The sequence below is a fragment of the Mirounga leonina genome, unplaced genomic scaffold (genome assembly GCF_011800145.1).
Source record: "Mirounga leonina isolate KUSES-001 unplaced genomic scaffold, KU_Mleo_1.0 Mir_179, whole genome shotgun sequence".
In the NCBI taxonomy this organism is placed as follows: domain Eukaryota; kingdom Metazoa; phylum Chordata; class Mammalia; order Carnivora; family Phocidae; genus Mirounga; species Mirounga leonina.
The window spans coordinates 5,996,289-6,022,138 of record NW_023270466.1 but is presented as its reverse complement, the minus strand read 5'-3'; the positions used below and the strand labels follow the sequence as shown (position 1 = coordinate 6,022,138).

Sequence of the window (25,850 nt, the reverse complement as noted above, 5' to 3'; positions counted from 1 at the left end):
AATATATTGTCAAGAGCATAGTAAGTGTATGTAGGTATAAACTATTACTGTATTTCTAAATGGGATATTAATTAAATTTCACATAGATACACCTTAAAACTTTTTTTTTCAGGCACCTGGGTGACTCAGATGGTTAAGCGTCTGCCTTCGGCTCAGGTCATGATCCCAGGGTCCTGGGATCGAGTCCCACATCGGGCTCCCTGCTTCTTGGGAGCCTGCTTCTCCCTCTGCCTCTCTCTCTCTCTCTCTGTCTCTCATGAATAAATAAATAAAATCTTTAAAAAAAAAATTTTTTTTTTTCTGGGGAAGTTACCTTTTAAAAATTAAATTGCTGTATCTGGAAAAGCATTTTGTTATGGCGTTTAGTTTAGAACTATACTTTGAAAAATATGAGTGAATTATTTATTCCTTTATCCAATATTTCTTGTTTGCCAAGCATTTGTTAAATTCTAGGAGACAGGGAATTATATACCAGTGGAAGAAGCAGTAACTAAGCGAGCGAATAATTACATTGACAATAGTTACATTGTCATATGAGACTTCCTGACCAATAAAGTTGTTTTAAAACAAAAAACAAAACAAAAAAAAAACAAGACTTAGGGGATGGGATAGGAGTTATGGAGGAATGAGCAGAAAGCAGTGAAGCAGGGAAGGCTTCCATGTGTTGATGGTGAACAGATGAGAGGCCTGGACCGAACAGGTGCACAGCGTAGGAAATGAGAGCAGGTGCCATAGCTAAATTTTTGCAGGACTTCAGAGACTCCAGGAGAAGGAGCTAGGATCTTTTCTACAGGGAGTCTGTAGAAGCTTTTGAAGTTGGGGGCAGGTTTTAAGCAGGAGTGTGCTGGGTGTGATTCTCATTTGGGAAAGTTGTTTTGTGGACTGTAGAGAAAGAATTGGAAAGGGGTGGGGGGAGGGGAGGGCCAGGTAGAAGACTCTAGGGAAAGAAATGGATGGGGATGGGATGGAATGCAGCAGTGGAGTTGGAAAGAAGTGGATAAGTTGAATGAAATCATGCATTTTTATTTTGGAAGTAGAATTGACAGGTGTTGGTGATGGCTTGGATGAGGAGGACAATGAGAGAAAGGGAGGAATCAGGGAGAAGGAATAAAGTTTTGGCTATTAGGTGCCATTTGACAAGATGCATATATTTCTTCTATGATTAAACCTTTTTTTTCCTCATGGTTCCTAAGACCAAGTTTTTAGGACCATTTAAAAATTTCCACCTTCCTGGTCTAGAGTTTTTTGTACTGCAACCAAATTGTATGCTCTCCTTAAATATTTTTATTTTCTTCTTTAGTAATGAAACCCCTGTGTTGATGTTTTTAGCACTTAATTGGGACCATTTTATCTGTTAATTATTGCTGCTGAAAGTTTAAACTCACTCACTGTTTGCAGAGCTGTCTTTTGAAATCAGATAGCTGAGTATCATCCCTGCCCCAAGAAAGTCGGAGACCTTGTAAAAGCCTGCATGGTTAAGAAGCAGCTCTTCCTCCTCTGCACGGTGTGCTTCTATGGGTGAGGATGGCGAGGAGCTGGGGTGGTGGGGGTTCACCTGGGATTTATTTAGCCAGCTCTGCCTGAGGCCCACGCTCACTGCGCCACTCCACGGTTCTTTCTAACATGTACTTCATGTGTGGTAAGTCAAATTTATGGGCTGTGTTCTATCCCTTAGGACTAGTACACCTCCTCAATAATTGCAGTTTTTCATATTTTACTAAAATATGATTTATTCTTGTGAATGAACTGAGATCAAGCATATATACTAGTCTTTAATTAAATCAGTTGCTCAAATCGATGCATGTGGAATGAATTATTTTACTTTTTCCGAAAAGTGAAGAGAAACTGGGAAGAAATTTCAGTAGACAGTAGTGCATAGAGATTTTCTTTAACACCTAAATGAGAAGCCAGAAATGCATATAAAACATGAAAACTTAAAAAAACATTTTTAAAATACAGACTATTATTAAACACCCATGGGTGTTTTTGATTTCCCATTACATTAAAATACCCAAATGAACTTCAGAACATTTAAAAATAGCTCAATCTTAAAAAGAAGATATAAAGTATTATTAGGTGTATGCTTTTTGTGCATAATTAGCATGTGTCTGTGAAGATATAATGATTTCTAGTGGAATTTTACCCATGATAAAAAGTCAGAAGGTGAATATTGGAGCTATAGCTGGGTGACATGTTTTAAAATAATTCAAAGATGACTCCATAGAAGGCATTCTGTTCTAGTCCCTTATACTCCCCCTTTCACTCATCAGTGGACTATGAAGTCACCAGTAAAAATCCTTTTAAAAATGTTTCATTTTTCCCCTTTTTTCTAGATTTGATGTGTGCTCACTGTTTCCTTCAGTGCTTGGCAGGCCACTGTGAAGGTTCATCACCTTTTCCCTTTTTCCAAGATGGCTCAAGATTCGGTAAGCTTTTCTTCTGATTATCAGTTTTGGCTGCAGAAGCTTTCTGTGTGGGACCAGGCCTCCACTTTGGAAACCCAGCAAGATACCTGCCTTCACCTACCTCGATTTCAGGAGTTCCTGAGACAGATGTATGAAGTTTTGAAAGAGATGGTAAGTGGTGGACCAAAATAATGAATCTCTACTACATTTAACCAAGCCTGAACGTTATCTAGGGTCAGGGACTTGTGGTATTGACCTGATGTCTTGTCTTGATGGATTAGAAAGACAAATTACCCATAGGTAATACAGACAGGGCAGTTTCCTGACCTTTGATTTCTTATGATTTCAGTCTCCTCGAGTAGTTACATTGTCACATGAGACTTCCTGACCAATAAAGTTGTTTTAAAAAAAAAAAAGACTTAGGGGCACCTGGCTGGTTCAATCGTTAAGCGTCTGCCTTCGGCTCAGGTCATGATCGGAGGGTCCAGGTATCGAGCCCCGCCTCAGGCTCCCTGCTCAGTGGGAAGCCTGCTTCTCCCTCTCTCACTCTCCCCTGCTTGTGTTCCCTCTCTTGCTGTGTCTCTCTCTGTCAAATAAATAAATAAAATCTTAAAAAAAAAACCAAAAAAAAAAAGACTTTGATACTTGTTAGTAATAATTGAGATTCTTTTAAAGTCCTTTTCATCTCTTAAATATTGAAGAGTTTTCCAAAGTGCTTACCCTTTCTTTCTTTCTTTTTTTTTAATAGAGGGAGAAAAGTTAGGGGGAGGTGCAAAGGGAGAGTAGGAGAGAGAATCTTAAGCAGGCTCCATGCCCAGGGTGGAGTCCAACACTGGGCTTGACCTCACAGCCCTGAGATCATGACCTGCACTGAAATCAGGAGTAGGACGCTTTACCAACTGAGCCACCCAGGCACCCCAATGCTTACCCTTTCTTTAATGCTGTTCTAAAGCAGGTTCTACCAAGAAATGATAAATAAGTATCTTCTTTTGAATATCTTAAGTGTCTTTTCTGGTGAATATTAAGATTTTGAGTGTCTTCACTATTGTATAATGTATTTAAAATTTGATATTTTTTTCATTTTGACATTTCTCATTTTTATTGCAATGGATATTTTTATGAGTTAACATGCTTTCATATTATGAAAATATTCTTTGTTTTATACTTACTTTCTAATTCAAAATGAAAGTGAAATTTTCATTTAATATATTATTATTAAATATATTCATTTAATATGGGTGTTCTTGTGTTACATTTTTCTTCCCTTAATCAAAGAAGCAAGTCAGAAATTTAAAGAATTATTTATGTTGACAATATGAGTTCATATGTTTTTAGCAACTAGGAGGAAAGACAGAGTCTGTATGAGCAACTGATGCTACCTTTTATATTTATTTATTTTTTAATTTTATTATGTTATGTTAGTCACCATACAATACATCATTAGTTTTTGATGTAGTGATCCACGATCCATTGTTTTTGTATAACACCCAGTGCTCCATTAAGTATGTGCCCTCCTTAATACCCATCACCGGGCTAACCAATCCCCCCTCCTCCCTCCCCTCTAAAACCCTGTTTGTTTCTCAGGTCCACAGTCTCTCATGGTTCATCTCTCCCTCCAACTCCCCCCCAGCCCCACCATTTTTCCCTTCCTTCTCCTAATGTCCTCCATGCTATTCCTTATGTTCCACAAATAAGTGAAACCGTATGATAATTGACTTTCTCTGCTTGACTTATTTCACTTAGCATAATCTCCTCCAGTCCCATCCATGTTGATGTAAAAGTTGGGTATTCATCCTTTCTGATGGCTGAGTAATATTCTATTGTATATATGGACCACATCTTCTCTATCCATTCATCTGTTGAAGGGCATCTCAGCTCTTTCCACAGTTTGGCTATTGCGGACATTGCTGCTATGAACATTGGGGTGCATATGGCCGTTCTTTTCACTACATCTGTGTCTTTGGGGTAAATACCCAGGAGTGCAATTGCTGGGTCATAGGGTAGCTCTGTTTTTAAATTTTTGAGGAACCTCCACACTGTTTTCCAAAGTGGCTGTACCAACTAGCATTCCCACCAACAGTGTAAGAGGGTTCCCCTTTCTCCACAACCTCTCCAACATTTGTTGTTTCTTTCCCTGTCCATTTTTGCCATTCTAACTGGTGTAAGGTGGTATCTCAGTGTGGTTTTGATTTGGATTTCCCTGATGGCTAATGATGATGAACATTTTTTCATGTGCCTGTTAGCCATTTGTATGTCTTCTTCAGAGAAGTGTCTTTTCATATCTTCTGTCCACTTTTTGACTTGATTATTTGTTTTTTGGGTGTTGAGTTTGAGAAGTTCTTTATAGATCTTGGATACCAGCCCTTTATCTGTAGTGTCATTTGCAAATATCTTCTCCCATTCTGTGGGTTGCCTCTTTGTTTTGTTGACTATTTCCTTTGCTGTGCAGAAGCTTTTTATCTTGATGAAGTCCCAAAAGTTCATTTTTGCTCTTGTTTCACTAGCTTTTGGAGATGTATCTTGAAAGAAGTTGCTGTGGCCGATGTCAAAGAGGTTACTGCCTATGTTCTCCTCTAGGATTTTGATGGATTCCTGTCTCACATTGAGGTCTTTCATCCACTTTGAGTTTATCTTTGTGAATGGTGTTAGAGAATGGTTGAGTTTCATTTTTTTGCATGTGGCTGTCTAATTTTCCCAGCACCATTTATTGAAGAGACTGTCTTTTTTCCATTGCATGTTTTTTTCCTGCTTTGTCAAAGATTATCTGACCATAGAGTTGAGGGTCCATATCTGGGTTCTCTATTCTGTTCCATTGGTCTGTATGTCTGTTTTTGTGCCAATAGCATGCTGTCCTGGTGATCACAGCTTTGTAATATAGCTTGAAATCGGGCAACGTGATGCCCCCAGCTTTGTTTTTCTTTTTCAACATTTCCTTGGTGATTCGGGGTCTTTTCTGATTCCATACAAATTTTAGGATTGTTTGTTCCAGCACTTTGAAAAATGTCTTTGGAATTTTGATCGGGATGGCATTGAAGGTATAGATTGCTCTGGGTACCATAGATATTTTAACAATGTTTATTCTTCCAATCCATGAGCGTGGAATATTTTTCCATCTTTTTGTGTCTTCTTCAGTTTCTTTCATGAGTGTTTTGTAGTTCCTAGAGTATAGATCCTTTACCTCTTTGGTTAGGTTTAGTCCGAGGTATCTTATGGTTTTTGGTGCTATTGTTAATGGAATCGTTTCTCTACTTTCTCTTTCTACAGTTGCGTTGTTAGTGTATAAGAAAGCAACTGATTTCTGTGCATTGATTTTGTATCCTGCCACATTACTGAATTGCTGGATGTTTGTATTTGTACAATTGTTGTACAATTTCTTGTAATTGCTAGTAATTTGGGGGTGGAGTCTTTTGGGTTTTCCACATAAAGTATCATGTCTTTTGGGCTTTCCACATAAAGTATCATGTCATCTGCGAAAAAAGAGAGTTTGACTTCTTTGCCAATTTGAATACCTTTTGTTTCTTTTTGTTGTCTGATTGCTGTTGCTAGGACTTCTAGTACTATGTTGAACAACAGTGGTGAGAGTGGGCACCCTTGACGTGTTCCTGATCTTAAGGGAAAGGCTCTCAGCTTTTCCCCCTTGAGGATGATATTCACTGTGGGTTTTTCATAGATGGATTTTATGAGCTTGAGGAATGTTCCCTCTATCCGTATACTCTGGAGAGTTTTAATCAGGAAAGGATGTTGTATTTTGTCAAATGCTTTTTCTGCATCAATTGAGAGGACCATATGGTTCTTCTCCCTCCTCTTATTAATGTGTTCTATCACATTGATTGATTTGCGAATGTTGTAACCACCCTTGCATCCCGGGGATAAATCCCACTTGGTCGTGGTGGATGATCCTTTTAATGTATTGTTGGATCCTATTAGCTAGGATTTTGGTGAGGATTTTGGAATCCATATTCATCAGGGATATCGGTCTGAAATTCTCCTTTTTGATGGGGTCTTTGCCTGGTTTGGGGATTAAGGTAATGCTGGCCTCATAGAATGAGTTTGGAAGTTTTCCTTCTGTTTCTGTTTTTTGAAACAGCTTCAGTAGAATAGGTATTATTTCTTCTTTGAATGTTTGGTAGAATTCTCCAGGGAATCCATCAGGCCCTGGACTCTTGTTTTTTGGGAGGTTTTTGATCACTGCTTCAATCTCGTTACTGGTTATTGGCCTATTCAGGTTGTCAGTTTCTTTCTGTTTCAGTCTTGGCAGCTTATAGGTTTCCAGGAAGTCCTCCATTTCATCCAGATTGCTCAGTTTATTGGCATATAGTTGTTGATAATAATTTCTAATAATTGTTTCTATTTCCTTGGTGTTAGTTGTGATCTCTCTCCTTTCATTCCTAATTTTATTAATTTGGGTCCTTTCTCTTTTCTTTTGGATAAGTCTGGACAGTGGTTTATCGATCTTATTAATTCTTTCAGAGAACCAACTTCTAGTTTCATTGATCTGATGTACTGTGTTTCTGGTTTCTAATTCATTGATTTCTGCTCTAATTTTAATTATTTCTCTTCTAATGCATGGCTTAGGCATCGTTTGTTGCTTTTTCTCTAGTTCTTTAAGGTGTAGAGTTAGTTGGTGAATTCGGGATTTTTCTATTTTTTTGAGTGAGGCTTGGATGGCTATGTATTTCCCTCTTAGGACCGCCTTTGCAGTCAGTATCCCATAGGTTTTGGGCCGATGTGTTTTCGTTCTCATTGATTTCCATGAATTGTTTAAATTCTTCTTTGATTTCTTGGTTGACCCAAACATTCTTGAGCAGAGTGGTCTTTAGCTTCCAAGTGTTTGAATTTCTGCCAAATTTTTTCTTGTGATTGAGTTCCAGTTTTAGAGCATTGTGGTCTGAGAATATGCAGGGAATAATCTCAATCTTTTGGTATCAGTTGAGACCTGATTTGTGACCCAGTATATGGTCTGTTCTGGAGAAAGTTCCATGTGCGCTCGAGAAGAATGAGTATTCTGTTGTTTTAGGGTGGAATGTTCTGTATATATCTATGAGGTCCATCTGGTCCAATGTATCATTCAAAGCTCTTGTTTCCTTGTTGATTTTCTGCTTAGATGATCTGTCCATTGCTGAGAGTGGAGTATTGAGGTCTCCTACAATTAACGTATTGTTATCAATATGACTCTTTATTTTGGTTAACAGTTGGCTTATATAGATGGCTGCTCCCATGTTGGGGGCATAGATATTTACAATTGTTAGATCTTCTTGTTGGATAGACCCTTTAAGAATGATATAGTGTCCTTCTGTGTCTCTTATTACAGACTTTAGTTTAAAATCTAATTTGTCTGATATAAGAATTGCTACCCCAGCTTTCTTTTGAGGTCCGCTGGCATGGAAGATGGATCTCCATCCCTTCACTTTCAGTCTGGATGTATCTTTAGGTTCAAAATGAGTCTCTTGTAGACAGCATATGGATGGGTCCTGTCTTTCTATCCAGTCTGCAACCCTGTGCCGTTTTATGGGAGCTTTTAGGCCATTCGCATTGAGGGTGATTATTGAAAGATATGAATTAATTGTCATCATGTTGCCTGTGAAGACATTGTTTTTATAGATTGTCCCTGTAAATTTCTGTTGTATATCACTCTTGGGGTCTTCTTTTATAGAACTCCCCTTAATATTTCTTGCAGGGCTGGCTTAGTGGTCACATACTCTTTCAGCTTCTGCCGGTCGTGGAAGCTCTGCATCTCTCCATCCATTCTAAATGAAAGCCTTGCCGGATAAAGTATTCTTGGCTGCATGTTCTTCTCATTTAGTACCCTGAATATGTCTTGCCAGGCCTTTCTGGCTTGCCAGGTCTCTGTGGATAGGTCTGACGTTATTCTGATGTTCCTCCCTCTGTACGTAAGGAATCTCTTCCCCCTAACTGCCCTTAAGATGGTTTCCTTGGTTCTAAGATTTGCAAGTTTTACTATTACATGCCAGGGTGTTGGCCTGTTTTCCTTGATCTTAGGAGGGGTCCTCTCTGCCTCTAGGACTCGAATGTTTGTTTCACTCCCCAGATTAGGGAAGTTCTCAGCTACGATTTGCTCAAATACATCTTCTAGTCCTCTCTCTCTCTCCACTCCCTCCGGGATTCCAATTATTCTGACATTGGAACACTTCATGGTGTCACTTATTTCTCTGATTCTATTTTCATGGATTCTGAGTTGTTTCTCCCTGGCCTCCTCTTTTCCCTTTTTATCTATTATATTGTCTTCCAGGTCGCTTATTCTCTCTTCTGTCTCATTTACCCTAGCTGTTAGATTATCTAGATTGGATTGGATCTCATTGATAGCATTTTTAAGTTCTGCCAATTCACCTTTTATTTCTGCCCTTAGAGACTCTATGTTGCCATTAATTGATTTCTCCATTCTAGCCATTGTCTTCACAATTGCTAGCCTTAATAACATCTCCGACATCTTGGTTATATCTGCATCCATTTGTAAATCTGCAGCATAAGTCATAATCTCTGAGTCTTTTCTGTTTGGGGGGCTCCTCCTCCTAGTCATTCTGTTGATGGGTGTTTGAGGGAATGTATAGAGTCCAAATTATTGACCAGAACCCAAGCAAGATGCACCTGTTTTCTTGGGACCTTAGGGTTGCTGGCCTCTTGTTTTCCCAGGCTGTCTTCTGCAGGAGGGGCCTGCCGCGCTGTTACTCAGGCAACCCTGTTTGGGCGGAGTTGCCCTGCACCCCTGTGGCGGGGGATGGGCTCAGTGGGAATCAGTCTTTGGGGCTTTTGTTCTCTGGCGCCTTCCCCTGGCGGCTTTCCGCGTCTCTTCCGCGAGTCAGAGCAGAAGAGACCCGTTTCCAACCCTCTGCCTCAGAGCAGAGACCGCAGTCTGTTCTTCAGTGAGCCCTCCAGGCCACACTGTCTCCATTTCTGTCCGTGCTGCTATAAACTGCAGCGGCCTGGGTTGTGCGCCCCTCGCAGCGCTCCCAGTCCTGCCTTCAGTCGGGGCACGTCTCTGCCCTTTGTGCTTCCAAAACCTCCAGCCGCTCCCCGTTCCCAAGCGTGCGTGACTCCACCCCCCCAGGTGTCCGCCCCCGGGGCTGCAGTTCACCGGCGCAACCCTGGCACTCCAGGTTTCAGTCCCCCGGGGGCTGCAGTTCGTGTGCGTGCGACTCTGTCACTCTGGGTTTCTGTCCCGCGGGGGCTGCAGTTCACCGGCACAACACTGCTGCCCCGGGTTTCCATCCAGGGGGCTGCAGTTCATGTGCACGCGACTGTGCCGCTCTGGGTTTCCACGCCGGGGCTGCCCTAAAGTCCTTTACCCGACACTACCGGTCTGCAAGTCTGTGCCCCGTCCGCAGCACACGAGGCTGTCACTCACCAGCGGTGCAGGATCCCCACGGCCAGGCACCCTCCCGCTGCCCTTTATCCTCTGATATCTGCCCGCAGGATCACGGCTCCCCGCTTCGTACCTCAAAACCAACTGCCTGCGATATTGTTTGTAGAGATCCAGATCTTCTTACATCTCAGGCTGGTTTCGTGGGTGCTCAGAGTGGTCTGGTAGATATCCAGCTCAATTCCGGGGACCAGCTGAAATAGGGTCCCCTACTCCTCCGCCATCTTTCCCCCTCTCCTGATGCTACCTTTTAAAATTGTTTTTCTGTAATAGGACTTCTGCAACTTGGCTTTCAATTGGTCCCAGAAAGTCTAGGACTGGCCTTGATGCTAAGATGAATATGAAGAATTTTTTGGTGCAGCAACTTATATTTCAGCTTATATACATATTACCTCATTTAGGTCTTATTTTTGAACTTTCTTGAAAGGTAAAGAAGTGGAAAGAGGGCTAGTTGTACAATAGCATGTAGATTGTTTAATCTTAAGCTGTTTTCTATTTGGTTGATCTTTTTTTTTTTGTCTCAGGTTGTTGTAGAGTAAGTATGATGTCATTTAGCATATAGTAACTGAAATCGTAATAAACAGAGATATATATCTTTATGCTTTGGCTGCTTTTGTTTCTTTTTACAAGTTCCAGAGTTCTTGTCCTCCCAAACCTTCTTTGAAATAGCCCTAGTAAAGTTGAATTAGGAACCTCTCTTATGGTAGAGTAAAAAAACCAGGATGAAGATACAGGATTATATAGTTATTAATCACCCACAATATTTTGTTCACTGTTATACATTCTTTGTTATTTTTAAACAAATTGGCTTTCCTAAGTATGAGTAAAATAAAGATAATTTTGTAACAAGATTGATTTTATGTAAATGTGCTGTACATCTTAGTTTTGATGATGTGGTTTAAGGATGAAGTTAGGTGGTTACTTGTTAAATTTTATTTGAAATTCCTCCTTTTCTGAAATACTGAATATTCAGATTCCTTCAACTTGTAGTATCAGTTCAACTTGGTCAACAAAAGTATTTTGTTGACCAAAACATAATTTTCTTTTACAGGATTCAAATACGATCATTGAAAGATTCCCCACAATTGGTCAACTCTTGGCAAGAACTTGCTGGAATCCTTTTATCTTAGCATTTGGTAAGAATTCAAAACGTGTCTTCTCAAAATACAAACTTCTAATGATAATTTTAATCTTTGCATTGTTTAACAAAATACAGAGCTTCAAATTACAAATTTTGTCCCATTGTTTACAAAACAACTATTAAGATTTATTCATTGTTCCATTAGAAAGATGGCATCCTTTTCTTGTCCATATATGTTCATATAGATAATCTCACATACACGTACATACACACACCCATACACATGCAGATCTGTAAGAAAACAGAACTTGTATTGTAGAGTAGACTCTTCCAGATGATTATCATAACCTCATTTTTAATTCAGCGTGAAATGGTGATAATAATGAAATAATTTCTTGTTTCACAATTTCATGTTAACTCACATTTTCCATGTGTAAAATCATTCTTCAGTGTCTGAATCCTCCCAAGGCCCTGACATTATTTAGGGGTGACATTGTGGTTTTACCCAAGGTGAAGAGGAATTTGGGGACACTTTGGGGGTAGATGTTCCTTTCTTGACCTCCTGCCTACCTGTCTAGCCTCATTTCCTGTGTAATTCTCCACGGGCACACCACACACATGATAGCCAGGTCGAGTTACAGTGACTTGAACGTACATGATGTCAGGACCTGTGACATGTGATTCCTTTGCCTGGAGCTCTGTTTTCATCTCCTGTCCTCTTAAACTTTCTTTGGAATAGTTTTGCTGGGGCTGAGTTAGGAACTTCTCTTAGTGTCTCCATAGCTGATCGCATCTCCCTTAATTATAGCACTTACTGCACTGTTTTGTAATTGTTGGTTTGCCTGTCTGATGTCCTGGAGGACTGAATGCCTCTCAAGAGCAGGAACTGTGGTTTTAGTTCTTTTTGTTGTCCTAGGGCCAAGCGTAGGGGAAGCAGACACATCGGAAGGTGTACCGTTGAGGTTTATTGCCTTGACTTGGCTGTATTTTTAGCTAGTGTAATATTTACTTGATGATAGTTTTGCAGGATAGGTAATTATGGATTAGGGCAAGGAAATCACTTTCCCCATAATGTAAAACTGATAAAAGCCAGGATCCCACCCCTCTAAAGCCTGCATTTTTGTAATGATCCATCCTGTGTATCACATCATCGTGGTTGAAGTGGTCCAGTTCTGGCTTTAACACCAGCCAGCCTCACGTGAATGTATATATTTACTGGACAGGTATTTACTAAGCTTTTTTTTTTTTTTTTTTTTAATATGTGAGGCCTAGGAAAACATGGCTACAATTTCTCTCACTGGAAGCATCCAGTCACAGAAAAAAGAGACCTCAGCAGATCAGCCTGACTCAGAACAGGGAGCTGAGAGAGAAAGGAGAGTTTTTCAGGGGAGGTCGAGCTGAGGCCGACTCTTAGGAAACAGTAGATGATTCAGGACTTTCTGAGACAAGTCACCAGACTTGCGTGGTTTCAGATCCCTTATTTGTAAAAGGGCTGGACTGATTTATCCCTAGGGCCTTAAACTTGTATCTGTCTGTGATCTTTCCTTTGCACCTATCCCCATTACATTGGCCCCCTCTGACAACCAGAAACAAATCCTTCATCTCTTTTTGTTTCTGTGCCTCTGTTAGGTTTCGAACTGCCTGTTAAATTTCACCTTCCTGTTTGAGGAGTGCCTTGGGTTCTGAGCTTAGTGGAGACTGACAGACAACAGAACTCCATGATGAATCAAGTCTTGCCTGCGTTGCTACTATTGTTTTGCTAGTTGGGTACTTTTGTCCAGGAAAGGGTCCTTTCTTATGGTTTTATAATAGCAAAATAACTTTTTAAATACAGGAAAGGTGAGTTTCCATCAAAGAAAGAAGTTAAGTCTCTCATAATGTTAAGTGAGAATTGGATCAGAAATAAGGATAATAAAAAAGGAGGAAAGATTCAGAAAGGAAAAGACACCATGTAGAGGAGAGAAAAAACTGATAATGGAAAAGGAGGGAACACCTTTTATTCAGGGGTGTTCTCTGCATAAACTTATCACTTTCACCTTCTTGGAATTCTTACTGGTTGTTTTGAGCTATGCTCTCATGATTAAATATAACAGCTATAACCTCACTATTTGCTATTTATTGCTATATAAAATTTGCCCCCAAACTTGGCAGCTTAAAATAATAAATATTTATTGTCTTAAAAAATGCTGCTTTCACACTTTTAAATTATAGATGAAGGAATTTTAAAAGAATGTTATTTTTTTTTTAAGATTTTATTTATTTGAGAGAGAGAGAATGAGAGACAGAGAGCATGAAAGACAGGAGGGTCAGAGGGAGAAGCAGACTCCCCGCCGAGCAGGGAGCCTGATGTGGGACTTGATCCCAGGACTCCAGGATCATGACCTGAGCCGAAGGCAGTCGCTTAACCAACTGAGCCACCCAGGTGACCCGAATTTTAAAGAATTAATTTAGCTTTCATTTGGAATTTTAGTTCAGGATACCAAAAAAAATATTAGGTGGCAAATATATGCTGGTATATTCTTTTCCCTTCCACTCATTTTTAGAATCCAAATTTTCACGAAGATCTGCTGGCAGTGACTGCTTGCATGATGAACCCCAGGCGTTTTCCCATCTCACTTAACTGCCCTGCAGGATGTCCACTCTGAATCTAGGGGTCTCAGGGAGGAGCCTGACAGAAGCCTTCTGCCCTGCAGTGAGTGTTGGTGGCACTCATGAATAACAAGTGATGGCTTGCATCTGTAAATCCCTAAAGCAAAATAAGTTCATTAACAGTACATTTCAGTGCATTTCAGTACATTGACTCTGGGCAAAGGAAGGCACCTCCCAAAGGTTGGGTGAACATTTGTCTGGCTGCTCTCTGTTTTTATTTTTGTTTTGTTTTGAGAGAAAAATTTGAAAAATGATATACTTGTTGAACTAAGTGTGCATATTCACTCAACACCTGGGGAAAATTTCCATCTTTTAGATGACTTAAGTTTTCTAACAGGGGAAGCTGCTTGTGTAATAAGCATATCATTGGATGTGTCTGACACTCTGTGACATGAAGATAGTTAGAATTGCTTCTAATATTTAAAGCATAGGAAGTACAACAGTCAAATTTTTAATCAGTGGCATTGGTTAAACCTGAAGAATCCTAGGATCTTCGGAGGTTAAATGACATGATTCATGAAATTAACCTATAATAGGCAAGCCAGTGATACATTTGAGCTCATAAAAAGTAGGAAAAAAATCAATGTCCCTCAAAATAATACCAGATGAAGTTTGTTTAGAGGTGTTATTAGGGGAGTATAAACTTAGGACGTTTATGGGGGAAAAAAGGGTTTAATAAACAATTACTATTAGTGTTCTTTGGTGTATGGTTGAAAATGCAGGGGTAGCTTACTGCAGTTTATATTTTTCTTATTTCTTGTTACCGTAGCTCTTAGAAATGCTGTGTTTATGAGACCGTAGAAGATGAGAGGGTAAAGGGCATCAGGTGATTCTGCAGAGGATTGATTCCAGGTGCTGGGCTTCCTCAGCCACCACTCCATGGTCTTCGGATGAAGGCCACGGTTGCTTGGCTCTCGTGTAGGTACTGACATCTTCAGTTTTAGGCATCCTTCTTGCTTCTCAGTTGTGTTGTAAAATCTCCAACTGGAATGGACTCATTTACCAAACGAGGAAAAAGAAAATGGCTCACCGAGTAGATATTCTTGCCAAGTATAAGATTTCAAAGTTCAGTGTTTTCATCACATATTTGGTAAAGTTTTAAATTTTAGAGTAAAGAATGAGGAACATGTAAGAGGCTTCTATTTTATCCAAACCATTTAGTACTAAACAGAATATATTTTAAAACGATCCTTTTGTTAATTTTGTTTTTAACAAGTGAGGGTGTTTTGGGAAACTAGAAAATTAAAAGATTAAGACTAATATTGACTACTGCCTATAACAGTTATATTGCTTTTAAAAGGTTGAAATTACTAGCAGTTTGAAATATACTTTAAGAGAACTGATCTTGAGAAAAGTGCAGTTCTTTTAGTTATTTCTATCATTCTCTTTTGGCTTTAAAAATTGTTGCTGTGTCAGGGACACCTGGGTGGCTCAGTCATTAAGCGTCTGCCTTCGGCTCAAGTCATGATTCCAGGTCCTGGGATCGAGCCCTGCATCGGGCTCCCTGCTCGGTGGGAGGCCTGCTTCTCCCTCTCCCACTCCCACTGCTTGTGTTCCCTCTCTCGCTGTGTCTCTCTCTGTCAAATAAATAAATAAAATCTTAAAAAAAAAAAAAAATTTGTTGCTGTGTCAGAAAGGTAATTGACCACACAAGGGCTAAGCATAAGTGATCCCAAAACCACAAGAATAAAAAACCCCACGAAGTTTCACACATGGTTCTGGCTGCTTGTTCTGTGAATTTAATAGTTTGAGATTTTCCTAAAATATAATACATGTATTTCCTTTAAATACAGTGTTTAAAAAATTTGTATACTGATTATCTTTTCTATTTGATAAAACCTACTTATTTTAGTTTTCCTTTTTGCAGATGAAAGCCAAAAAATTCTAACATGGTGCTTATGTTGTTTGATTAATAAAGAACCACAGAATTCTGAAGAATCGAAACTTAACTCCTGGACACGGGTAAGAGTAAATCTTGCCCTGCACTGCTTTGCGTTAAATTGATTTTTTAAAGGTGCTCCTTGGATAGTCCAGTTCTATGATGTTTTAGAAACTTTTTCAAATACAGTCTTTACTGTTCCATTATCTTGCTGGGTGTAAAGTTATTCAAGAGATTTCATTTTTGCTTGATTCTGAATTCCAGAAGATAGCAGTCTTTAGGGTGAACTTTTTCATGCCTGGAAGACCTCACGTTGTGTGATTTTGAAAAATTACTTTCAGGTAATGAAAAGAATGTTCTCTCTTTCCTTCTAGCGATTGTGATCCTTCAAAAAATTGTTTCTCCTTATCAACCTAGTTTAAATACTTACATAATTTCCGTCTAAGTATTTCTTTGCCTCTCTCAGGATCTAATCTGTAGTAAAATGAAAATTTAGAAGTGCCCTGGGAGCTGCTGTCTTTATTTTATATCCTCAAGTTGGTATCCAGGCCAGGGTGCTCAGACTAGCATCCGGTGCTCGTTGGCTGCTGCTTGCTGCTCACCGTCAAATCGGTTACTTGACTGTGCTAGGCTGGTTAGCTGACAGCGTCCTGCATTCCCCCCACAGGAAGGACAGGCACAAGTTGGTGAATGTTGTAAGGCTGGGCTGTGGCTGCCCTCACCGCCAGCAAGTTGCTGTTCTTTTCTTATACCCGCCATTGTCCTGCTGTAATAACCCCAAGGACTCGCTGATGCTGGTCAGACTCCACTTAGTATGCATATGGTTCAGATTAGCTGCTTAGTATTATGAAATCACCCACCCAGATTAATGCATACAGTTTTGTCTATCAGTCTGACTGGTGATCTCATTCCATTCACTGCTTTTTACCATTACTTTGTTTTATACAAAATTGCTGACAGAGCTGACAAAGACAGTGTTTGTGTTTTTCTTTTAGATTTAAAAGAAAAATTGAAGGGACAGTAGAAATGAAAAGAATTGGGTGGGGGAAGGAAAGGGTGCAAACTTTACTGGAAGGTAAATTACTGTAAAGAGCTAAAGAAAGGAACTGATAAGTAGAATTAGGGAAGAAAAGGTATGAAAAACAAGCTTATAGAAATAGAATAACATATATAGTCTTTAATTTTTTTAAATTGTTGCTTTTGTTGAGTATTTGATGTTTTAATGATTACTTAGGATATATTTTTATATTGACTAGTTCATTAAGTCCTGAAATAAGGCATGTAATAAAGTGTTTTTAGGGTCACTGGGTCAACTTTCTTCGTTTAAACTCATGACTTTATTAGCCTATTTTAAAATTTCTAGCTTTGCATTTTATTCTGTGGATTTCCCTTATTTAATACTGCGTTCATTTATCAATAGGTACATATAAAGTATAGCACAGGAAGGTTAACTTAAAATCTTAACTCCTGCCATCAGGGAATTCACTGGTAACTAGAGCTATGTACAGGTGTGATGGTGATACAGAGGACACTTGCTCAGACTTGGGGGTTTGTAGATGAGTCCTGCAGGAGGTGATATACCAGCTGAGTTTTGAAGGGTGACTAGGAGAGCAGGGATAGAGCTTTAGGAAGGATATTCCTGTCAGCAAAAAGAGCTTGCGCAAAGATGATTGGAGAGAGCCCATGCCCTTTTCAGGGAACTGCAGGTACTTAGATAATGTTTGAGCTTGGGATTTTGGACGGCTGGTAATGAAGCATGAAGCCTAATGTATAATTATAAGAAGTTTTTGGGACGCCTGGGTGGCTCAGTCGGTTAGGAGTCTGCCTTCGGCTCAGGTCATGATCCTGAGGTCCTGGGATAGAGTCCCGCATTGGGCTCCTTGCTCAGCGGGGAGCCTGCTTCTCCCTCTGCCTGCCGCTCCCCCTGCTTGTGCTCTCTCTCTGACAAATAAAATCTTAAAAAAAAATAAAGAAGTTTTTATTTTATTTTGAAGGCAGTGGGGAAGCCAAAGTATTTTAAACAGAGAAGTCATTTGGCCAGGTGTGAGTTTTAGAAACTTAACAGCAAAAGGAAGTTGATTTGGAAGGGAGCAGGGATAGCACTTTGGAAGCTATTGTAGTGATGATGGTGAGAAATCATGCAGCCCTGAATGAAATGGAGAAAAGGGGCCAGACTTATGATATGAATAAGGTAAATATTCAAAAGATGTAATGGCAGGTTAAGTGCAGATGTACTTAGGTGTAGATGGAGTTGAGCATACTGTTCTTAGGAAAGTGAGCTGATTTACACATAGGAGGGCTGACAATCCTCAGGGCTTGGGAACAGTGGAGCCTTGGGTGAGGGTGAGATTGCCCAGGGAGGGCAGCTGGCATGGGGAGGGAAAAGAGCCTTGGGACAACCTTGGGAGACACTGGCATTTGAGGAGTGAGTGCAGGAATAAGCTACACTGCGGGTCAGAAACAGAGAGTCAAAGGTGTAGAAGGAGAAAACCAGCAGCATTTCAAGAAGGAATGAGTGGTCATTCATATCTAATGCTATAGTGCAGGACTGTCCAACACAAATCAAATACATATTACATAGATAATTTAAATTTTCCAGTAGCTGCTTTAAGAGACAAAAAGAAATAAGTGAAATTAATTTTAATAATATTTTATGCAACCCAGTATATCCAAAATACTATCATTTTAACATATAATCAATATAAAAGTTATTAATGAGATTACTTTATAATTTCTTTTCATACTAAGTCATTGAAATCCAGTGTGTATGTTACATTTACATTTTGTATCTACATGTTACATCTTAATTCAGATGCTAAATTTTCACTGGAAGTTCTTGCTCTGTATTTCAATTTCATAAAATTTGCAGTTGAAAAAGTAGGCTCACATACCCAAATTGTTACAAAGAAACTTATAACTGAACAAAGTGTCAGTTTTTAAACTTAAATTTAATTAAAATTTTTAAAAATTAAAAACTTACTATCTTCATCGTACTCAGTCCATTTGAAATGCTCAGTAGCCCCGTGTGGCTAGTGGCCACTGTAGTGGACAGGGCCGCTCTAGAGCATGAAGCAAGATAAGGACCGAAAAGCAGTGCTTGGATTTAGCCACTTAGGAGGAATCACCTTGGTGAGGCTAGGTTGAGTGGGAGGTGTGAGAAATAGCCAGATTCTACAGTTCACGGAATGTGATTGAAACAGCCTGAGTCAAAAACTACGAATTTCCTCCATAAATTCTAAAATTCAATAAAAATTCAGATTATTAAATTTGAAAATGTTGGACTGAGTTGTATGAGTTGTATTCTTAGAACTGAGATGAAATAAAATTTTTGTTTGCTGGCCATATGTTAGCGTATGTTAATATGTTGGAAATACATTAATACAGTGTATTTGTTTTTGTTTCTGTTTTTGAAGTTTTACTGGTAACCTCAAATGTCTCATCAAATAACCACCTCAGTGACTATTCTTACAGTTTAGAGATTTGTTGAAGTCACAGAACTCTTTCACCTCTTTTCGGAATACTTGGTCCTTGAAAAACTTGGTTTTACTGGTGAATCAACTGAACGGATACTTTTTGAGCACCTACTGTTTGTCAGGCCCTACACCAGAGGCTGAGGATATAGCAGTGGATCTAAAGATAGTCTGTTCTGAGAGGTTATAATCCAGGAGGAGATACCAGGCCTGCCAAATTTAGGAGATACCTGTCTTCTCTGGGCAAGACCATACCTCTATGAATTTTATTCTGATGCGAAGAAAACAACAGAATACCAGGTGCAGAGATCAGTGAAAAGGGTTTTACTTCATCTTTATTCCCTTTCAAAATGCAGTGCTAAGTAATATCCAAATGTTACATGTATTGCTTTAGTCCTCTACTTCATTCTTCTTAAAAAAACAAACGACTTTTAAATTATACAGAATCTAACAAACATACAGAAAAGTGTATCAAGCATGAATGACAAGCTTAAATTATTACAAAATAATTTGCAGTTATTTTTGTAACTACCATTGTAACTATCACCTAGGTCAGGAAGTAGAACAGAGCATTACCTGCCTCCTCTAAGCTCTCTGCCCCCAGATGCCTCTTCCTGCTTACATGCTCCTTTGTCTCCCTTTGGTAGTAACCACTAGGCTGGCTTTTATTTACATTGCTTTATGGTTTTACCACTTAATTATGCAGTTTGGCTTATTATTTTCACTTGATATAAATGAAATAATACACTATTGTTTTGTGTTTGATTTATTTTGTTCAGAATTGTTTGTGGTATTCAACCATGATCTTAGATGTTGTGGTTGGCCCATGTTCATTTTCATTGCTGTATAGCACTCCATTTTATTAATGTATCACAGTTTATTTATCCACTCTGCCTTTGATGGGAATTTGTTTCTGGTTGGGGAGAAGTAGGAACAGAGTTGCTGTAACATTCTCTCCTGCGTATCCAGGATTCAAAGCATATATTTTATAAAGAACTACAAAGGAAAAGAAGAGCAACGGGAGAGTAAGAGAATGTGTTTTAGTGTTTAAACAAGTGTTTACAAACACTTGTGAACAAGCCTTGCACATGCCCTGTTTTGTGAAAATAAAGAGCATTCTAAAAAAGAGGGAATTACAGGTTATTTTATATGCGTATCTTTAATTGTATCAGCTCATACTAAGTTGCTTTCCACAGTGGTGGTACCAGTTTAAATTCCTATGATCAGTGTATAAGAGTTCCATAGCCTCCTGGCTACTTGGCATTGTCAGACTTTTAAAGTTCAGTTCTTCTGGTGGATGTGTGTGGTAGTATCCATTATGGTTTTAATATTTCCCTGAAGTTGAGCACCTGTTTTGTGGCATTCCTGTTCATGTTTCTTAATTAATTTTCTACTTGGCTGTCTCTCTTATTGATTTGTAGAAATTCTTTATATGTACTGAATCTGGGCACCTTTTTTTTTTTTTAAGATTTTATTTATTTATTTGAGAGAGTGCATACAGAGGGAGAACAGGGAACCTGATGTGGGGCTTGATCCCAGGACTCCAGGATCTTGACCTGAACCGAAGGCAGACACTTAACTAACTGAGCCACCCAGGTGCCCTGGGTACGATTTTATTTTATATATATCGTAGCTGTTTTTTTCCATTCTGTGGTTTGTGTTTACATTTCTTTCTTTTAAGGAAGACATTTTAAATTTTATTGTAGTCAAATTTATCAATCTTTCCCCTTTGTGTTTAATAATTTTGTATTTTGCTTAAGGAAAATTTCCCCACTTCAAGATCATGGAAATCTTCCATATTATCTTCTAAAAGTATATTGATTTGCCTTTCCCATTTAGGTCAGTGTAACTGTTTTTTTGTATGCTCTAAGTAGGCATCCACTTTCACTTTACTTCCACATGTATACCCATTGTCCCAACACCATTACCGAAAAGTTCTTTCCTCACTGATGTATGGGGCTGCCTTCATCATAAGTCAAGTGTCTTTGCATGTGCAGATATGATCTTAAATCTCTCCATTGGTTTCATCTATCTGTGATGGTTAATTTTATGTCAACTGGACTGGACTATGTGGAGCCCAGATATTTGGTCATATGTTATTCTTGGTGTTTCTGTGAGGTGTTTTTGAATGTGATTAACATTTAAATAGATTAGGTAAAGTAGATCATCCTCTTTAATGTGTGTGGGCATTTCATCCAATTAGCCAAAAAGGCTAAACCCTCCCATGAGAGTTTTCCCTGTATTGAAATCGAATAAACAATGGGTTTGAGTGAACCCCAAGTTGTATATTTTGTTTTTTGGTGCAATACATCATTGTCAAGGCATTCTACAGGGAGTGTCCTAAATTTTTCGGAAACCAGTGGTTTCAGAAATGATGGTATTATGTATACCAAGTTGCAAGACAGGCAAGGGAGTCAGAAGAGACAGTGGGTTTGGTGCTGGAACAACTACACTAAAGACTGGTCAGCCAAAGGGCAGACACTGCTGCTTTGGAAACATGATTATTCTACACTGTTGGTAATTTCCATTATTATTCGTTTTGTGTTGTTTGGGATTTGGAAATGCTAGTCTGGCTCAGCTCAGATGTTGAAATGTAGGGAAAGAATTATTGTCCACAATTGAATGGTACTTTAAAAGGGAAAATAGCATATTTCTTGAGGGCAATTAGTGAAAGACAATAGAGGCAAGGTGAAATTCAGGGACAAGGCTGGGGATGCTGGAGATTTCTCTTCCACAGCTCCACTCTGGCAAAACATTGGCAATCCTGTATGACTGCTGTCTCTTTTGTTTTGGTTTTACTTTTGAAATAACAAACACAATACTGGTATCTTTTCCTACCTGTATTCTATTTGCTTGACTTTCTAAAACCTGCAGTTTCTTTGTTTCTTTGAATTTTTATATTCACACATTTGGCAGATAGTTATTCATTGCTTTCCCAGTATCCATCTCCCTCCTTTCTTACCTTCTTACAATACTGTGCATTTCTCAGCTGTGCATTGTGCATCTTGGGTGATACTTACCCCACCATGGTCCTGGAGTTAGTCCTGCCTGGCTTAATCAGGACCACCTCTCCCTTTCCTTGGCCATAACGATTGGTCAAGATGGACATATAGCCCATGCTGGAAATTCAGTCCTACAACTTTTGTTTGATTGATCAGGGAAGTGGATTTTATCTTTCCTCCTGAACGTGAATTAGGTAGCATATAGTCCCTGAAGTTGCTGTCAGTCATTGTGGGTCCACGAGGACAGAGCTTGCCTGGGAATGAAGTTAGTCCTGAGGAAACAGAGCTGAGAGAAAGAGAAAGACGGTCACGTTCAGGTTGTTTTTGTTGGGGCCCTGGACCAAGCCTCTCCTGGACTTCAGTGCTCTGGTACATTCCCTTTCCTGTTCAAGCCAGTTTGGTTTAGCGTTGTTTTTACTAGCAGCCAACGGCATCCTAATGGAAAAAAACAGATTTATTTTGAGGTTTAATAAACTATTTTTTTGAAGGGTTTCAAAACTCAGGTATACACATACACAATTGCAAAAGAAAAAAAAAATCTCATTTACTCAAAGGGTAATATGAATCAATAGTGAATTGGACAAAATAATTATAGTTACTTAAAAGTTCCATACTTGATTCAAAGTTGTTTTTCCACCACCGCTTATGATGAAGATGTATATTAAAGAAGGCCTCCTTGGAGGGTGTTGGCAGCAGCATGGTGGCATGACAGTCTCGTTTTTGCCCCTGCTAAACATTTAAAATTCAACATTTGTCCACGAAGAGAAATGCCTATGTGGGAATTGTGGGATCCAGCAACATACGTGAGGGACCCAGAAGGTGTCTCACCTTCCTTTGAATCAGGTAGACCCCAGTGCGGGCAGGTAGACCCCAGTGCGGGCTGTGGAACCGGCTGGAGCCTGTGAACTGGCCCCAACCCCTCAGCAGAGGCCCCTGGAAAATGCTGACTTGGGCAGATATCCACAGAGGCCAGAGCCTTTACAAGTCCAGGTTTCTAGAGGAGAGATTCTGGCACACTGCTGGAATAGTAATACAAGTTTGGACACTTTAAAGTGGGCCCTGTTTCCTTTCTCGGCCTGTGTGAGAAAGAACAAGGTGAGAATGGAACTCCAAGGCACATGCAGCAGCAGCCCAACCACCCCAGTGGACTCATTTCACGTTGGTGTGGATTAGGATTTCAGACACCGGACATTTGGAGTAACAGAGGGTGTGTCACAAGTGGTAGGACCAGGGCCTGCAGAGCTTATAGGAAGAGAATTGGACAAAAATGTTAAAGCATCACATAAAGGTCACATAGTTCTCCTAGAATATAAATTATTTTTCTTATAAAAGCTAGGAAACTTCTAGCATTCATATTTATAGATAAGTTGAAATATACTTTCTTTGTATTCTATCCACCACCAAACATAATGTTTGGAGACTTGAGAGAGAACGAGACCAACTTTGACCTAATTTGCCTCCCTGTTACCGAAAGCCAGGTTCGTCTGCCCGTTGCTCTAAAGGCCAATACTCAAGAGATGAGTGTTTATGATAAAGGAATATGAGCTTTATTCGGGAGGCTGACCACCTGGGGAGAAGGTGGACTCTTGTCCAAAGGCCAACTCCAAGGTTTCTGCGTGGCCAAGAGATTTTTAAAAGGGTTTAATCATTTAAGGGAATGCAGTGGTCTGTGACACTTCTTGATTATGTGCAGACTCGGTGATACCAGCTACAGAGTTATCGCAGTGCTTGGAGGTTGTGCAAGAAGTTCTAGTTCCTTGGTGCCCAGAGGGGGTTGTGTAGGAACTTCTGAATCCTGGTAACCAGGGGTTGTGCATGGGTGCTCTGTTCTTTCTGCAAAGGAGGGTGAGGTCTATGGATCTGCAGAGGGAGGTCAGTGAAGTCATTTGTATAACCTTAAAAATGAAAAACATTTTGCTAAAAGATTGCTGGGCTAATCAGAAAGCTAAGGGGGCTTCAAACAGACTTGTTGGCCACTGTGGTCTGGGGCCATTCTGGTCCTTTATTCCCCAAGGCCCGTGGTCTGTAAATCTCAAAGAAAGTAAATTAATTCTGTTACAGATCAAGGGCCTTAAGTCAGCATGTGAGTACCTTGAAGCAAGTTAACCCTTAAGACTGGCTGGAGTGCTGTGACATCCCGACTCCATCTCTCATTAGCTTCACTGAAGTTATTTGTTTGAGCCTTACTTTACCTGAAATGGAGATTTTAACAGTTTCTACTTGATAAGTTTTTTGGAAGATTAAAAGAATCCATTTCATTCAATGGATTAAATTAAATGAATAAATAAAAATATATTAAAAATGAATCAAATAAAAAAGGTGTCCTTCATAGCCTCAAGTCTGTTTTACTTTTTTGCACAATCCTGAAGTAAATTCATAATATCCTGGTCCCCTCACACTCCGTTCCATAGTTGCACACTAATGGCATAAGCCCAGTAGTTGACCATCACCACAAGATCTTAGCAAAAGAGAGACTGGTCTGCAAGTAACACCTTTATCCCATGTCACAGCTTACCAAATAACAAAGGACTGGTCATAGACATTTCTTTTAAAAATAGCTCTTCCTTTGATTTTCATCCCATGGAAATTCCCCTTTAAATTATAAACTGTCTACTTCTTTATTCTGCACATTTGGAACTTTTCAAATATCGTGTGACTTTCCTGGACCCATCAACCTCCTCTCTAGAGTGTATGCAACTGTTTCCACAGCTCTTCCCCAGAGAGCCACATGGCTCCTTCCAGAACCTCTCTCAGACCACTGCTCAAATATCACCTTATCTGAGAGGCCTTCCTCATCAGCGCCTGTCTCAGGCACTCAACTCTCCTTATTTTGACTTATTTTTCTTAGTGCTGATCACCCCCTGACATACTGATTATTTGTTCTTCCTGCCTGTTCCCTCCCATATAGCCTACGAATTCCATGAGAGTAGAGACTTTGTTCTAAAAGTATAGCACAGTATCTGCTACACTGTAAGAATTCAGTGATTATTTGCTGAATGAGTAAATAAAGGAGTATGATTTCAGATGGTAAACCCTAGTGTGGGGGGGGGGGATTCTACTTGGAAAGAAGAGAGTGAACAAACAGAAGGTTGGCTATAGTCAAGAAAGAGTGGTTTTCCATTTAGGCTGGAGAATAAGGTACTTATGGAGAAAAGTAGAAATTAAGATTAGAAAAAAACAGTTTGGGAAGAATTTTGGAGGGCCATGAATGCCAGTCTGTGAGTTTGTTCATAAATCAGTAGCATAGGGCAAAGGAAGGAGCTACTGAAAAGTATTTTAACTGTGTCATTGGGAGAGAGGCATTTGTCATGTTTGGTATCCCTTCCGGTTTTTTCCCTTGCTCTCCTCTAGTCTTTCTCAGTCCTTCATTCGTTTATTCCATAAATATATCCTGAGTGCCTACCATGTACAAGCAGATATTAGGGGACATGAAGATCTTGCCTTGCAGGATCAGGTGGTTTTATTGCAAAGTAATAAGTGAAGGAGTAGAAGGACAGCATGTTGAAGGTACTGTGGTAGCCCAGTGAAAAGGAAAAAAAAAGCCTCATTGGGAGTTGGGGAGGTTTGCAGGGCTGGTCAGGAAGGCTTTCAGAAGATGACATTTGAGCTTGTATCATGAGGTATGAGGCAGAGGTTAGGGGTGTTCATGGAACTGGAAGAGCTGAAAGGGATTTGAGATGCATGTAGGAGAGTAGGCAGAGAAAAAGCTAGAAAAGCTCCTCCTGGTAATGATATTAAGAATGGGCTATCCCATCTACTATGGGCTATCCCATCTACTGTATACTGGCTACGCATGACAGGTAGATAGGGCCGGATCCTGAGGATTCAGACGGCCCCTAGTAAAGTGTCTTTAACCTGGAAAGCAAGGATTTTAATTGGAGGGGTTTAAATGGGAGTGCGGGGGCACTTACATTATATATTTATGAATTAGTGGCTTCAGTGCTGAAAATACATTTGAAAGTACAGGAGGACAGGACTTGGTACTG

The 25,850-nt window shown here is 39.6% G+C and overlaps 1 protein-coding gene across 1 annotated transcript in view; it reads left to right on the top strand.

Moving 5' to 3' along the window:
• The window catches only part of FANCC (FA complementation group C), a 261,732-nt gene that overhangs the window by 79,168 nt on the left and 156,714 nt on the right, over positions 1-25,850 (top strand). The window contains exons 2-4 of the mRNA XM_035024451.1: positions 2,334-2,576; positions 10,835-10,919; positions 15,381-15,475. Of these exons, the coding sequence (XP_034880342.1) occupies positions 2,412-2,576; positions 10,835-10,919; positions 15,381-15,475 (345 nt within the window). The 5' untranslated portion in view covers positions 2,334-2,411. The remainder of the gene's footprint in view (positions 1-2,333; positions 2,577-10,834; positions 10,920-15,380; positions 15,476-25,850) is intronic.